The 17,352-nt window shown below is 42.7% G+C and overlaps 1 protein-coding gene across 4 annotated transcripts in view; it reads left to right on the top strand.

The window, feature by feature from the left end:
• NOL4 (nucleolar protein 4) overlaps nucleotides 1-17,352 on the top strand; it is a 273,762-nt gene that overhangs the window by 245,429 nt on the left and 10,981 nt on the right. For all 4 annotated transcript variants that reach the window (XM_030553010.1, XM_030553009.1, XM_030553011.1 and 1 more), the window contains one exon: nucleotides 9,367-9,547. In XM_030553010.1, coding sequence (XP_030408870.1) covers nucleotides 9,367-9,547 — 181 coding nt within the window. The remainder of the gene's footprint in view (nucleotides 1-9,366; nucleotides 9,548-17,352) is intronic.

Here is a 17,352-nt window from a genome sequence, read left to right as displayed (position 1 = left end):
CAGGGGCTTGGGTTATGGCCCTTGACCTCCAGGATATGTATTTCCATATAGCAATGCACCCACCTCACAAAAGATTCCTCTGATTTGTGGTAGTCCAGGATAGTTTCCAGTATCAAGTGCTTCCCTTCAGCTTCTTCCCAGCTCAGAGAGTATTCTCAAAGGTTCTGTTAGTAGTGGCTGCTTATCTGTGTTGCCAGGCTATAGTGGTAGTCTCGTACTTCAGCAATTGGCTACTTGAATTGATCTAACCAAGAAGTGTTGTCTCCGTTTTTGGACCTGGGCTTCCAGCTGAATGTAGAAAAATCCACATGAACGCCTGTTGAATATACAGTTCATAGGCGTGTGTCAGGATTCTCTGGTATCCAGGGCATCCCTTCCTAGGGACAGGTTTTGGACATTACTGAGCCTCATCAAAATAATTCAAGATAGTCCTCAGACCTCAGTCAGAAACTGCCTTCAGTGTCTGGGTCACGTGGCCACTTATACTTTTGTGATAGAGCATGTGAAGTTACACCTCTGCTGTTTCCAGGGGTGGCTCAGAATGGTTTACTAACCAAACAACACAGTCTAGATAAGCAGGTGTAAGTTCCACCCTGGTTAAGCATTCCCTAGACTGGTGGAAGATTCACTGCAATGTAGGGGCAGAGGTCCCTTTCCTCCAGCCAGTCCCAACAGTGACTGTAACCACAGGTGCATCTCTGTTGGGTTGAAGGGAGCACCTTGTCTCCCTGACAGCATAGGGCAGGTGATCAGCTCAATAGACCATCCTCCATGTCAACCTCCAGGAGCTCAGAGGTCAGAAATGCCTATCATCTTTTCCTTCCTTTCATCAGACACAGATCTATCAAAGTAATAACAGACAATGTGGCCTGCATGTTTTATATTAATTATCAAGGAAGGGTGAGATCCCCTTTCCTCTGTGACAAAGCAATCAAGTTGTGGAATTGGTGCATAAGGCATCAGATAAGGATCTCAGCAATGTATCTGCCTGGTATACAGAATGTCATGGCCAACTCATTCAGCACGTGCTTCTTCTCCCAAGAATACGACTGGGAGTCGAATTCCTGAGTTCTACCCAGAACCTTTCAGACTTTCAGAGTTTTCAGAAGTAGACCTTTTCACTACAATAGCAAACAAAAAATGTCACCTGTTTTGCTCAAGGAGGGCTTTAGGTCACAATTCACTGAGGGACGCCTTCCTCCTGCCTTGAATGGACAGAATGTTTTATGCCTTCCCTATGATGCCTCTCATCCTCAAGGTGATAAACAAGATCAAGCTGTGCAAGGCTAGTCTTTCTAATAGCCCCAATGTGGTCATGGCTAGCGTTCACTTACCTGTTTCACCTGGCTTTCTGTCCTCCAATAGATCTTCCAGCCGTCCCTCAACTCCTCTCTCAGGGCACTGCACATCTGATGCATCATAGCTGGGGCATTCTTCGACTCAAGGCTTGGTTTCTGGATGGTTTGCAGGGCTAGAGTCATCCTGCTCTGTGAAGGTACACAACACATACTATTAAATAATAGAAAAGTTTCTACCAGGACTACTTGTGGCGAACTGGGAATGTTCTTAATGTTTTCTCTGAATACGGTGTTGTTGCCTCAGTGTCCCCTAGGCAGTTCTCAAGTATCTGGCAGAGCAAAGGGCCAGTGCACCTAAATGCCTGATGCTCTGTCTCCTAGCAACTGATGGACTGGGCCCCTCCTCTGCAAAGGTGCCAACTGAAGGTGTTGGAGACAAAGACATCAGGTGATCTCCTGGACCGGGAAAGGAACGGAGCAGAGGAGGAGGGGCTGGAGAGGGTTGTTAGTCTGGAGCTGGCTGGGGACGAGGAGTGAAGTGCAGAGGTGGGGGTCTGGCTCACTGCCCCCAGAACGAACCTGGCCGAGGGGTCCAGTTCGCTGTATCTACAAGCTCTGTTTTAGACCCTGTTCCTATCATCGAATAAACCTCTGTTTTACTGGCTGGCTGAGAGTCACGTCTGACTGCAAAGTGGGGGTGCAGGACCCTGTGGCTTCCCCAGAACCCTGCTTTGGTGGGCTCGCTGTGGGAAGCGCATAGAGGGGCAGAGGATGCTGAATGCTCCAAGGAGAGACCCAGGAGGTGAAGACGTGTGAGCTTCTTACCCTGAACAAGTCTGCTCCAAGGGAGAGGAGGCTCCCCAAAGTCCTGACTGGCTTTGTGGGGAGCTGTTCCAGAGCATCGCCCAGTGACTCCATGACACTACTTACCTCCAGAATCGGACAAGATTCAGCCACTTGTGCAAACTCCACAATGCTGGTCTTGCATCTGCCCCTCTTCCTCTCATTCTGGAGTACCTACTACAGCTTAAGAAGTCAAGACTGTCCCTCAATTCCATCAAAGTTCACCTGGCAACCATAACAGCCTTTCATGCTACTGTTGAAGGTTTTTCTCTGTTTGTTCCCCCCCAGCCTCCCGCCCCACACACACACACACAACCACAAGATTTCTGAAGAGCTCAGTGAATCTCTTCCCACAGATAAAGGTTCCTATTTCTGCTTTGGACCTGAATTTTGTTCTCAAAAGCCTCACAAAGCCCAGGTTTGAACCAATAGCCACCTGCTTCCTATTGAATTTATCAAGGAAAACAGCTTTCCTGGTGGTGATTACTTCAGCCCGTGGAGTTGGAGAGATTGGGGCTTTAAAGGCAGACCCTCTTTCACAACATTTCACAAGTACACGGTGTCTCTATGGCAGCATCCCAGTTTTCTCCCTAAAGTGACTTTGAATTTCACCTGAATGAGGCCATATATATGCTGGTTTTCTTCTCAAAACTGCATACTTCCAACCGGGAGACCGTTATCCACACTCTAGATGTCAGGAGGATGCCATCCTAGTATCTGGTTAGAACTAAACCATTTCGTAAATGTAATAGCCTTTTCTTTTGGTTACAGACAGATCTAAGGGTTCTGTCCAGGTTCCACCCAGGGACTCTAACTGGATTTCCGAGTGTAGTTTAGCTTGCTACCAGGCTGTTGACATTCCACTCGATATCAGCATTTTGGCACACTGACTAGATCACAATCTACATCTCTGGCTCTCCTTAAAAATGTTCCATTCCAGAAATCTGCAGGGCTGCTATATGGTCTTCATTACATACTCAGTGGTGGCAGATGACAGAACAAGGAGCAACGGTCTCAAGTTGCAGTGGGGAAGATCTAGGCTGGATATTAGGAAACACTATTTCACTAGGAGGGTGGTGAAGCAAGGGAATGGGTTACCAAGCGAGGTGGTGGAATCTCCATCCTTACAGGTTTTTAAGGTCCTGCATGACAAAGCCCTGGTTGGGATGATTAGTTGTGTTGGTTCTGCTTTGAGCAGGAGTCATAGACTTTAAAGAATCATACACTTTAAGGTCAGTAGGGACCATTATGATCGTCTAGACTGACCTCCTGCAGGAGGCTGGACTAGATGACCTCTTGAGGTCTCTTCCAACCCTGATCTTCTATGATTCTGTGATCTCCTATCGAGTGTGCATGGGGTACACTGACACCAAGAGTGGAGAACCTATACGGACACACATCTCGAAGAATCACAGTTACTGCACAAGGTACGTAACCTCTTCTTTGACAGTTCTAAAATATCTGATTTACCTGAGAAACTGCAAAGAATCCAAAGGTTCAGCTTCCAATGGAAATTTTGTACAAGAAGTTTCAACCAGATGTAAACTTTGTGGTTGAGTTATTAACCTCTGAACACAGAGAACGGAAATTTTGGTGAGACATGCCTTTCATATAGAGGCATGAAAGTATTGTACGACACTGAACACAGGCCATACTAATGGATCTTTCTGAGTATGTAGTGATTATGCACTCAGGTACAGATCCTCAGCTGGCATAAATCATAATAGTTTCACTGAAGTGAGTGGAACTAATGCTAACATATACTAGTTGAGTATCTGGCCTAGACTCTTTTAAAAAAAGTCATCTTAAAGGAATATAAAAAAAATAATGCTTTAAATTTACACTAGGCAGAGGGTCCACACAAGGCCTACGCCTGAGTCCTATGCTGAGCTTCACTCTATATGCATTGTAGGCTTGTATTTATTTGGTTCAGGCCTGTCAGGGGTAAATACTTTTTCTTGGTCAGTGGATAGTGATCCCAGAACAAACATTGTTAATGGGGTTTAATGAAGTGGGAACCAAAACTAGAGCCAAACAAAATCACATCTGTGACCTCTTCAGAAATAAAATTTTCGTCACTGCTGATCACTGTAGGTCAACAACTTTATTCAAATTAAAATAAAAGGAAAACTTTGCCCCCATGATATGCCAAAGTATTATTCTGCTATCTGGGTTTCCAGGTTTATTGTTCATAAAATTAAAACCCAAGAGAGTTAATCTGAGCAGGGGGTTCGGCTAGATGACCTCCTGGGGTCCCTTCCAACCTTGATAGTCTATGATTCTATGACGTGATAAACCTAATATAAAGCATAGCATTGTGTTAGGACAATATATACTATAGCGCAGGGGTGGGCAAACATTTTGGCCCAAGGGCCACGTTGCGGTTGTGCAACTGTATGGAAGGCCAGGTAGGGAAGGCTGTGCTCCCGCCCCCATCTGCTCCCTCCCACTTCCTGCTCCCCTGACTGCCCCCCTCAAAACCCCCTATGCATCCAACCCCCGCTCCCTGTCCCTGACTGCCCCCAGAACCTCCACCCCATCCAACTGCCCCCTCATCCCTGACTGCCTCCCGGAACCCTCCACTTCCTTACCCAACCACCCTGCTCCCCACCTCCTTACCAGCAGCAAGAGCTTGCAGCCTCCACACCTGGCCAGAGCCAGCTGTGCTCCCCACGCTGCCCAGCAGGAGCGGCGAGCCAGAGTGTGGCCCCGCCCCCAGCGACGTGGCTGAAGGGGAGGGAGGAAAATGGGGAGGGGCTGGGGACTAGGCTCCCCGGCCAGGAGCTCAGGGGCTGGGCAGCACGGTCTCATGGGCCGTAGTTTGCCCATGTCTCCTATAGACAGAGCTGTTAACAATGCCTATTATTGAAGTTACTTGACATGTCTCATTGGAAGGCCCGGTTCTCAGCTGCTTATAAGTTTTCCAAACTTCAGTGATTTGAGGTTAATGTTTCTGTGCCTGATTTTTTAATTTCACCCAAAATTATTCTGCTGTTTGCAAGAATCAGGCTATTGTTTTATGCATGTTAAAAAAATTCTGGTGACTTTTTCTTTGCAAAGCTCCAGCACTTCCATGCTTCAAATTTGACAGGGGGTGGTCTATATGTCAGGGATGAGCTTTTTGCTCCCCCAAGGAAAATCCACTCAGATTTTGCCAAGTTGTAAACCTTGGAGTTTGGGGTGCTGGAGGAGGGCTCCAAGCCGGGGCAGGGAGTTGGGGTCTGGGAGGGGATGAGGGCTCTGGCTGGTGGTATGGGCTCCAGGGTAGGGGCAGAGATGAGGGGTTTGAGGTCCAGGAGAGGTCTCCAGGCTGGGGGTGTGTGGCAGAGGGGTTTGGAGTGTGGGAGGGGGCTCTGGGCTGGGGGAGGGGGCTATGGGAGGGGATACAGGCTCTGGGCGGAGGGTGTGGGCTGGGGGGGCAGCAATGAGTGGTTCAGGGTGCAGGAGGGGGCTCTAGGCTGGGACAGGGGGTTAGAGTGTGAGGGGTGAGACCTCCAGCTGAGGGTGCGGGCTCTGGGATGGGGACAGGGATGAGGGGTTTGGGGTTGTAAGATGGGCTCTGGACTGGGGCTGGGTGGTTCGGAGTGTGGGAGTGGGCTCAGAGCTGGAGCAGGGGGTTGGATGTGGGAGGGTGTTCAGGGTGCAGGCTCTGGAAGGTGCTTACCTCAGGCAGCTCCTGGGAAGTGGGAACCCGTCCCACAGGCTCCTAGGTGCAGAGATGGCCAGGGGGCTCTGCGTGCCACACCTGTCTGCAGGCGCAGCTCCCATTGGCCATAGTTTCTGGCCAATGGGAGCTGCAGAGTTGGCATTGGGGTGGCGCCTTCACCACGAGCAGGAGCAGTGTGTGGAACCCCCTGCACCTAGGAGTCAGAGGGACATGCCGGCTGCTTCTGGGAGCCACATGGAGCTGGCCACTGCAGCCAACCAGACTTTTAGTGGCCCAGTCAGCTGTGCTGACCAGAGCCACCAAGGTCTCTTTTTGACTAGGCGTTCTAGTCGAAACCTGGAAGCCTGGCTACCCAACTTTTTGTACTCACAAGTTATTGGTGGAGATTATGTTTGACCGATATTGCTGTGCGTGTTTTTTCTTTTAGGCTAGTCTTCAGCTGCTTGGAATTTAAAGTACAGCTTTTGTGTAATGTACATTTTACAGAAACATGTACATTTTTCAAATAATGTACTACTCTTTATGTATACTTAATCACTTCTGTGGTTAGAAAATATATTTATGCCTATTTTCTTAGGAAAAAATTCTCCTTCATTACACACTTAAGCTCATAAGTAAATTGTATTTATTGTGATAAATGCCATGGTAATGATCTTACCAAGCACTTGTGTAAGCTGCTATTTTCTAAAACAAATAAGTAACTTATTTCTTATTTTGCTAGAAAGGTATTTATGGTCTTCTCTGATCTAACCCATGTATTCCAACAGCTCCTGGACAATGTGCTCAGGTCCTAAGTACTTGCTTTACCAAATGAAAAAAGAAACACTTTTAGAAGGATGTGATCTCATTTGTTTTCAAAAAGATGATGATTTTAATCAAATGCTAGATGAACAGGTGTCTAGCCATAAGTGGATCAGACTTGATATTAAAAGTACATTTATAAATAGTTTAGAAAGGGTTCCTAAATGATTGATAGGTTCTATAAGCATGTTACAGACAGGAGTTGCATGTTGTAATGATTGACTATCCATTTATTAAAACATATATTACCATTTATTAACCTTTTGTAATCTATTTATAAATGTGTCCTTAATATAAAGTATGACCCATGTCAGCATTTTAATATGATTTTTGAGTGCATCACGAAAAACACAACCACAGTTGGCAATAGCTGATGTTTTTGTTGGCAGTCTCAGTGAAGAAGCCGAAGATGGAATGCACATAAAGATTGGAGCACACTCAAAAATTGAGGGAACAATGCCAATTTTTATACCAGCTGAGAATCTGGCCAGTAAATCTAAGTCAGTCTTTATGCTGTACTTTGGCTTATGCTGTACTTGTTTTGTGAATAAAATAGTCTCGAGTTCTGTCAATCCACAATTTTTAAATACATTTTTAAACAATTAAAAGGAGCTGGTAGTGTCATGTAATTGTAGATTTCACTCATGCAAACAGTGGCTCTAGAAGTGGCTTCAATGCAGAATCTTACAGGCTTAACTCCATTTTCTTGTTTCCCTTTACTGTGTGTTCACCAGATCCCTATTCAAAAAGAGAAAACTTCCTACTGTTTTCAACAACTTAAAAATTTTGGTTTTAGTCAAAGTGGACAGAAACACAAGCTTATTTTAGTATTGTTTTATATTGTTACTTTTAATCTGTTCTAGCATTTTTATTTTATTTGTTAAATAATGGGCCAAAAATATTTTTGTCTTATAGGAAAATTGTATACAGCTCTATCTATTCCTCTGTTTTTAAAAGTACACATGCCTGTTTAAAGGGAAAAGACTGGTGCAAATGTAGGCGAATTAGGGTTACAAAGTTTCAATATGTGGCAATGCAAGTGATACTCTGACCACTGCTCCTTTGAGTTGTGTTCCCAATATTTTTGGGAAACAGAGATTAGGCACACGTGTTTAATAGTGAGTAAGCATAGGTTCTTGGAGAATAGCATCCTTTTCTTTTCAGACACGTTACTAGAGTTTAACCATTCAATGTCTTTTTCATAATACTGAATATTCCTCATGAATAATGTAAACAATTCCGCAGTCTGGATTTCAGGCATCATTCCATACAGGCCTGTGTTGCAAAACCTGAAGTAAAGACTACCAGTTGTTCTGTTTGTACCTACCAAGAAAGTATTGATCAACTAGCGCAGAACATCAAATATCTCAGAATTGTGGTACTGTAGTTTGTTTCATTTCCACATTTTAAAAGCAAAGACACTTGAAGGAAAGAATAAATCTGTTGTAGAACATAGTATAAATACCTGGATAGACAGAGAGAGGATCTTTTATCCAAAGTATAATTGCAAGGACAAAGTAGGAGGAAGCTGATGCTTTTTAAAACACAAGGGAACCCTGTAAAAAAGGATTGAGAGCCCGATCTAACTCCCTTTTAAGTTAACCTTTTCATCAACCTTGCTGGGAACTGTATCAGGCCCTGAGTATGTGAATGGAAATATCATCTAGTTTTGGAAAAAGTCTTCATATCAAATCAGAAAAAAAGGCAGCAGCTTTGGAAATTTTAGGGAATGGATGATGTTTTAAGCTTTCTTTCCAAGCTAAAACTTTACTGCATAGCTTATTGAATATTTTCTCACAGGAAAATAAATCCATTCTGCTTTATAACAGACAGCATGACCTTTGAGGATAAAAAGTAAATTACATTAAACTTTTGGCAAAAATGCATTGCAGTTTTTATCCTTTATTTGGATTCTTATATGTTATTGAAGAGAACTTATAGTGGAATTCAGTACAGCTAAGTATCTTAATAATGCAAATATATGCCTTAGTACGAATTAATGGCCCAAATGCCCATTTTGGTTATTAATGCAATTAATTATCTGATGTCCCAGTATTCTGCTGCAACATAGTTTAAAAGCTTCTCTCAAGAATACAGTTTTTTCACTTGAATAATCTTGGTTGTGTCTGATTCTTCAAACTCATATGCAAAATAAACAAACAAAAGTTTCCAGCTCAGAAAGGTTTGGTGTCCTGTGTCGTAATGCCACATTATTCCACAGATATGGAAAAGATTATTTCATTCTCTTTTTCCTTCCTGCTATTTCCTGGTATCCTTGATGCTGATTAGTCCACCTAGAGAACATGCCAATGCATTTTCTGTTGGCTTGTCATAACAAGAAAAAACTGATTTTCTGCACCAAGAGGGTTGCTTTAAATGCCAGAGTGTAATCATTTGCTTTCAGTTCCTTCCATTTTATTTTGATTTAGAGTTGAGTTTTTCAGGAGATTGTAAGCTCTTCCAGGCAGGGACTGTGTCTTCCTGTGTGTTTGGAAGCATCCATCATGTGATTTGCTAGCAAAATGCAAATAAATAAATTGTAGTGGTTGTAGGAAATGTATGTTCGTGGTTATTCTCATGATTTCTTTTCAGCTGATAAACTGTCAGTTGAAAACATGTACGTGCTTGTTTCTTGTTTATTACACTGTTGTGAAAGTAACACTTGGGGAGCTTTAAATAACAATAAAATAGCCTCTCTCATTCAAGGTGAACTTTAACAACTATTTGAAACCTTACAATGTAACATTGTTTTGGCAGGATGAAGCTGCTCCAGCTGACAAACAATATAAACAAGAGCCAGCCCAGGTCACTTACTCAACATCAGCTGTTTCCAGCACACAGGAGGTGTTGTACATCAATGGAAATGGGACCTACAGTTACCATAGTTACAGAGGGTTAGGAAGTGGGCTGCTAAATCTCAGCGATGCTTCTAGCAGTGGTGAGTTTCCTTACCAATGTGTGTGGGTGTGTGTTTGTGGATGCATTTACCTCCCACAATACTGAAAACTAATCTAAAGGGTGCTGTATCTGTAGGCTTGTATTGGTTACATGACTGGGGCCCAGCCTTGCTAACCTCTGGGCATACTGCTTAGTACTGTGTGTAGTCCCCTTGTGGCTTAAATGGGGCTATTCACAACAGGACAAGATCAAGCCCTAAGTCCTTAACAAAGCTGAGTACAAATATTGGGTCAGATCCCCCACTGATGTGTAAATAGGCACAGCTTCATGAGGACCTGGTCTATTGTTATGTCTAGTTTTAAGTAGAGCACAAAATGTGGCTATTGGCTTGCATTTTTCTAATTAAAGGTTGAAAAACACTATATTCTACCTTTCAAACTTAAATGAATTTGGACAAATTTCTCAGTTGGTGTAAGTCTGCATAGCTCCATGGACTCCACTGATTGCAGTGATTTACCCCAGGTTGAGGACTGGACATGACAAGTGTAAAATAGACCTGTTGAGTTCCTATTACCTGGAGCTGAAAATAATGTAGGTAATTTTGTGTCACCATGAGGTGACAGGACCCTCTTGAAAAAAAGTAGTGATGTCTTTTGGTTAGCCAAGGTTTCTTACTCATTACAGTAGCAGATAACAGTAACAAACAAACAAGAATTGTATCATTTGTTTGGAATAATAAAAAATATTGATTCCATGTGGATATAGACTATAGGAAATGATTTTTGCCCCAGTGGTAACAGGACTATGCTCTTATCTGTCAGTAAAAAATGATTACATTGAAAGACCATGGGTCTCTTGTATCCAAAAGGAGGATTTACAGAATGTCCCAGAGGACAGGGACTACTGGCTTTTGTCCTGGGTGATCTTTCTCTCATTGAGGAAAGTGATACCACAGGTGCACAGGGTAAATCAGTAGGCCTAGTTCTGCAAGCGATTAACTGTTCAGTCTCGTCCTCAGTTTTCTCTATGCTAATTAGTTTTCTTGAGAGTTTTCAAACTGTTACCACTGTTATCAGGGCTGCAACAGTGAGCCTGAACATGGTGTCCCTGGGACCAGAAGACAATATTCCTCTGTCTCTAGCGTTGGAGACTGACTTAAACTGAGTTTTTGAAAGTCTTTAAAAGGACAATATTTTAGCTGTCAAAACTCTTAACTCAAAGCTGGAAAATTGCTGTTGTAATTGTTTCCATGTGCACAGATGTTTTTTAAGATGCTGAAAAGGTTCTCTGAGAAAATATTTTCATAAGAATAAGACACCCCTGGAAACTAGTTTTCTTGAGAAAACGCTGTTCACTTTTGCAATATATTTTTAAATTGTGGGCACATGAGGACAGACCCAGCTTCCACTGCTGAAGTCAGTGGACGTTTTGTCATTGACTTAAATAGGAGCAAAACTGGGCCTCTAAACAGTTATCCATATCTTAACTACTCAACAGAGGCCATCGGTGTTGTCCTAGTACACTTTACATAATGCCAGGTCCTGATTAACTACAACAGGGGATTTTTGAACTGTGCTTTTTTCTTCACACAATTTATAATAAAATACATTGCTGTTATTTCCATATTTCATTGAATTGCACAGCTGCATCAGAAGTATTCTATTTCATTTCAATATGCAATTAAAAAAATTAGATACTACTGTCAATATCCTAAAGAGTGGTTACTTTGGCTAGCAACTGTGATTGTGAACTACCCTTTCTTTTTAATTTCTTTGTATCTTTAATTTGTGAGTGCCAAGTGGTATGCCACAATTGGGGACCATAATGGGCCTTGTAGGAGAAACAATGGTTGGAGCTTTCCTGACACTGCACAACTAATAGACCCAAGAAACCAAGCATTATTAAATTCACCGGAGTACTGCAGCCTCTTTGTGGTATATTCCTGTGTTGCCTGTGGCAAGGGTTCTGCAGTCCCACATGAAGGTTTACCATCTGCCCACTGAGTTATCAACATCCATGGCCCCAGTACCACTGTGTGTCTTGCACCAGAAGCTGGTCAGCCATTCACCCCTCTGCCCTGATGACTATCAAACCATTTCCCCATTTGGGCCCAGACCGGTACTTAATCAGAAGATTCCACAAGTGTGCCCATGCCTTCTGCTGAAAATTATTAGAATTTGTTCTTAGCATCTTACTTACCTCAGGATACCCTGCATGAGTCACCTGGTGAGAAAAAATGTTTAATCCAGCTCCTTTTCTGTATTCCTCTTACCAACAAGAACAATACACCATAGTTCAGAAACCAACACCTGATGTTGACAGTCTGGCTAACTACTGGCCTGAGTCTCATCTGCTGCTTTTAGGAAATTGGAGAGACGAAGTGGGTAAGGTAATATCTTTTATTGGCTCAACTTCTGTTGCTGAGAGAGACATGCTTTTTGGCCATTCAGAGCTCTTCCTCTTTAGGAAAGGTAATTGAGCAGGTTGTGGCAAGGCAACTCTGACTCTTTCTTGATTCCTTAGATTTCCTTGATTGCAGTTGATCTGATTATAGGCATTTATGTGGGGTAAAAACTGCACTGACTGCATTAGTTGATGGTCTCTTCCTGGCAATGGAAGAAGATAGAGTGTCTGTGATGATTAGATCTGTCACCAACATTTGTACAATTAACTATGAGAGTTTGTTGGCTTGTTTGTGGGCACTAACTGGCATGGATGGGACTGCTCTGGAGTGGTGCTGTTCTTTCCAAAAAAGCCCAAAGGGAAGTTGTGGGCAATTGTTCCTCTGCTCCAATGGCTCTTTTTTGCACGGAGCTACACTGCTGTCTTTTAGCGTTTACGTGAGTACATTGGGAAGGGTTAGTGTGTGCCCTCTCTGTAGAGCGGATTTTGCTTGTTGATTGTTTCCTTTACTAAAGAAGTCTTCATTCTGAAAAAACATTTTCTTCTTAATTCAGTAATCCCCATCTGACATTCATGCCTTGTTTACAAATGTTCAGACAGTGTAAAAACAAGCCCACACTTTAGTCAGGATGTGTATAGATACATACTGTCATCTGCTACAAAATAAAGCCTTTTGCAAAAGCTGGATAAAAACTCATGGATTAAATATCTATTTCTGGACATTTCCTTACAGTAATATAATTACTGTCTCCAATTAGCTCTCTTATCTAATAGTCAAATCAACATGTCTTTTTATATGACGTAACTCATTTAATTATCGACGTGCATTTTATATGACATAACTCGTTAAATTTGATTGCCTCGTGCCCTGTAAATTTCCTCCCTTCTCTGATCCCATCCTTCAAATCGAGGCATCCCCTGGCCCAATTACTTAGGCCCCACTTCTCATCAGGGACCTGTCTATACCCTGCTGTGTGGTGCTGCCCTCCTCAACCTGTGCTTCCACAGGTCTAATGATAGAATCGTGATTAGTTCCTTATACAAGTGTAGCGGGGGAGCCATGAAAGGCAATGATGGGCAAGGAAAGGAAGGATGGGGCTGCAGCAGCTTGAACAAGAGGCACCTCGGTTTTACATAGGGAACTGGGGAGGGCAGAACAGGAAAGGAATAAACAGAAAGTGCCAAATTCTCTCTCCCCACCTCAAATCCACAGGGTAAATCAGTTCAACTTATTTTACATGGAGTCTGCAATAACGTGTATGGATTCTCCCTCTCCCTCCCTGGAAGCTCTCTAGGTTGGCAAAGACCTTGACAGCCCTTGTATGAGTCAGGCTGTCATGAAGAAGCAGAGAGCAGTGTAGAAAGCAAGAAGCCTCCAAGCAGATTGCTCTTGGCTGTTGTACGCCCTAAAGCCCACACGGATGAAAGGGGCATACAATTTTAGGAGACTGAACCCTCTAGACCTTTAGGGGACACATTTGGGTACCATGCAACTGAATAGAAAAATTCTGCAGACTGACTGTAGTCATATAAAGGGGCCTTGAAGTAGGAGTAGATGTAATATAATCACATGTTAAAACCCATTTACATTGCCAGAGCAGTATAAAGGGGCCTTAGTGTAAGGGACAATCTGAGTTTACTTCCCTACCTGGAAACAACCCTAGAATGGGCGCATGAGGCAATAAACAATACTATTGTTATAGGTAGCAGAGGTAGCAATGACTATAGTTAACGTTTCCCGACACTTTTCATAACACAACCCTGTTTTCAGTTGTTTGCCAAACTTAAACTGTACGAGCAGAAATTTTAAGAACATGAGAACATAAGAGCGGCCGTACCGGGTCAGACCAAAGGTCCATCCAGCCCAGCATCTGTCTACCGACAGTGGCCAATGCCAGGTGCCCCAGAGGGAGTGAGCCTAACAGGCAATGATCAAGTAATCTCTCTCCTGCCATCCATCTCCATCCTCTGACGAACAGAGGCTAGGGACACCATTCTTTACCCATCCTGGCTAATAGCCATTTATGGACTTAGCCACCATGAATTTATCCAGTTCCCTTTTAAACATTGTTATAGTCCCAGCCTTCACAACCTCCTAAGGTAAGGAGTTCCACAAGTTGACTGTGTGCTGCATGAAGAAGAGCTTCCTTTTATTTGTTTTAAACCTGCTACCTATTAATTTCATTTGGTGACCCCTTGTTCTTGTATTATGGGAATAAGTAAATAACTTTTCCTTATCCACTTCCTCAACATCACTCATGATTTTATATACCTCTATCATATCCCCCCTTAGTCTCCTCTTTTTCAAGCTGAAGAATCCTAGCCTCTTTAATCTTTCCTCATATGGGACCCTCTCCAAACCCCTAATCATTTTAGTTGCCCTTTTCTGAACCTTTTCTAGTGCTAGAATATCTTTTTTGAGATGAGGAGACCACATCTGTACACAGTATTCGAGATGTGGGCGTACCATGGATTTATATAAGGGCAATAATATATTCTCAGTCTTATTCTCTATCCCCTTTTTAATGATTCCTAACATCCTGTTTGCTTTTTTGACCGCCTCTCCACACTGCGTGGACATCTTCAGAGAACTATCCACGATGACACCAAGATATTTTTCCTGACTTGTTGTAGCTAAATTAGCCCCCATCATATTGTATGTATTGTTGGGGTTATTTTTTCCAATGTGCATTACTTTACATTTATCCACATTAAATTTCATTTGCCATTTTGTTGCCCAATCACTTAGTTTTGTGAGATCTTTTTGAAGTTCTTCACAATCTGCTTTGGTCTTAACTATCTTGAGTAGTTTAGTATCATCTGCAAACTTTGCCACTTCACTGTTTACCTTTTTCTCCAGATCATTTATGAATAAATTGAATAGAATTGGTCCTAGGACTGACCCTTGGGGAACACCACTAGTTACCCCCTCCATTTTGAAAATTTACCATTAATTCCTACCCTTTGTTCCCTGTCTTTTAACCAGTTCTCAGTCCATGAAAGGACCTTCCCTTTTATCCCATGACAGCTTAATTTACGTTAGAGCCTTTGGTGAGGGACCTTGTCAAAGGCTTTCTGGAAATCTAAGTACACTATGTCCACTGGATCCCCCTTGTCTACATGTTTGTTGACCCCTTCAAAGAACTCTAATAGATTAATAAGACACGATTTCCCTTTACAGAAAACATGTTGACTATTGCTCAACAGTTTATGTTTTTCTATGTCTCTGACAATTTTATTCTTAACTATTGTTTCGACTAATTTGCCCGGTACCAATGTTAGACTTACTGGTCTGTAATTGCCAGGATCACCTCTGGAGCCCTTTTTAAATATTGGCGTTACATTAGCTAACTTCCAGTCATTGGGTACCGAAGCCAATTTAAAGGACAGGTTACAAACCTTAGTTAATAGTTCCGCAACTTCACATTTGAGTTCTTTCAGAACTCTTGGGTTAATGCCATCTGGTCCTGGTGACTTGTTAATGTTGAGTTTATCAATTAATTCCAAAACCTCCTCTAGTGACACTTCAGTCTGTGACATTTCCTCAGATTTGTCACCTACAAAAGCCAGCTCAGGTTTGGGAATCTCCCTAACATCCTCAGCCGTGAAGACTGAAGCAAAGAATCCATTTAGTTTCTCCACAATGACTTTATCATCTTTAAGCGCTCCTTTTGTATCTCGATCGCCAAGGGGCCCCACTGGTTGTTTAGCAGGCTTCCTGCTTCTGATGTACTTAAAAAACATTTTATTACCTTTGGAGTTTTTGGCTAGCCATTCTTCAGACTCCTCTTTGGCTTTTCTTATTATACTCTTGCACTTAAGCTGGCAGTGTTTGTGCTCCTTTCTATTTGCCTGACTAGGATTTGACTTCCACTTTTTAAAGGAAGTCTTTTTATCTCTCACTGCTTCTTTTACATGGTTGTTAAGCCACGGTAGCTCTTTTTTAGTTCTTTTACTGTGTTTCTTAATTTGGGGTATACATTGAAGTTGGGCCTCTATTATGGTGTCTTTAAAAAGGGCCCATCCAACTTGCAGGGATTTCACTTTAGTCACTGTACCTTTTAACTTTTGTTTAGCTAACCCCCTCATTTTTGTATAGTTCCCTCTTTTGAAATTAAATGCCACAATATTGGGCTGTTGAGGTGTACTTCCGCCCCCCCCCCCCCTCCCCCGGAGGGATGTTGAATGCTATTGTATTGTGGTCACTATTTCCAAGCGGTCCTGTTATAGTTACCTCTTGGACCAGCTCCTGCGCTCCGCTCAGGATTAAATCTAGAGTTGCCTCTCCCCTTATGGGTTCCTGTACCAGCTGCTCCATGAAACAGTCATTTAAAGTATCGAGAAATGTTATCTCTGCATTTCATCCTGAAGTGAAATGTTCTCAGTCAATATGGGGATAATTTAAATCCCCCACTATTATTGGGTTCTTAATTTTGATAGCCTCTCTAATTTCCCTTAGCATTTCATCATCACTATTACTGTCCTGGTCAGGTGGTCGATAATGTTATATTTTATATATATAGGTGATCCCTAATGTTATATTTTTATTAGAGCATGAAATTTCTATCCATAGCAATTATATGGAATGTGTGGATTCGCTTAAGATTTTTACTTCATTTGAATCTACATTTTCTTTCACATATAGTGCCAGCCCTCTCCCTGCACGACCTGTTCTGTCCTTCCGATATATTTTGTACCCTGGAATGATTGTGTCCTATTTATTGCTCTCAGTCCACCAGGTTTCTGTGATGCCTATTATATCAATATCCTCTTTTATCACAAGGCACTCTAGTTCACCCATCTTATTATTTAGACTTCTAGCATTTGTGTACAAGCACTTTAAAAACTTGTCCCTGTTTATTTGTCTGCCCTTTTCTTTTTTATGTGACTGTTTATCATCTGATCTGGCCCTTACATTATCCTCTTCTGTCCTCTGTTCCTGACTATAACCTGGAGATTCCCTATCATCAGACTCTCCCCTAAGAGAAGTCTGTGTCCGATCCACATGCTCCTCTGCAGCAGTTGGCTTTCCCCCATCTCCTAGTTTAAAAACTGCTCTACAACCTTTTTAATGTTTAGTGCCAGCAGTCTGGTTCCACTTTGGTTTAGGTGGAGCCCATCTCTCCTGTATAGGCTCCCCCCATCCCAAAAGTTTCCCCAGTTCCTAATGAACGTAAACCCCTCCTCTCTACACCATCGTCTCATCCACGCATTGAGACTCTGAAGCTCTGCCTGCCTACCTGGCCCTGTGCGTGGAACTGGGAGCATTTCTGAGAATGCCGCCATAGAAGTCCTGGATTGCAGTCTCTTCCCTAGCAGCCTAAATTTGGCTTCCAGGATGTCTCTCCTACCCTTCCCTATGTCATTGGTACCTACATGTACCACGACCACTGGCTCCTCCCCAGCACTACACATAAGTCTGTCTAGATGCCTCGAGAGATC

The sequence above is a fragment of the Gopherus evgoodei genome, chromosome 2, assembly GCF_007399415.2.
Source record: "Gopherus evgoodei ecotype Sinaloan lineage chromosome 2, rGopEvg1_v1.p, whole genome shotgun sequence".
Classification (NCBI taxonomy): Eukaryota; Metazoa; Chordata; order Testudines; family Testudinidae; genus Gopherus; species Gopherus evgoodei.
Note: the sequence above shows the minus strand (reverse complement) of the source record. Positions and strands in the feature narration are given on the sequence as shown.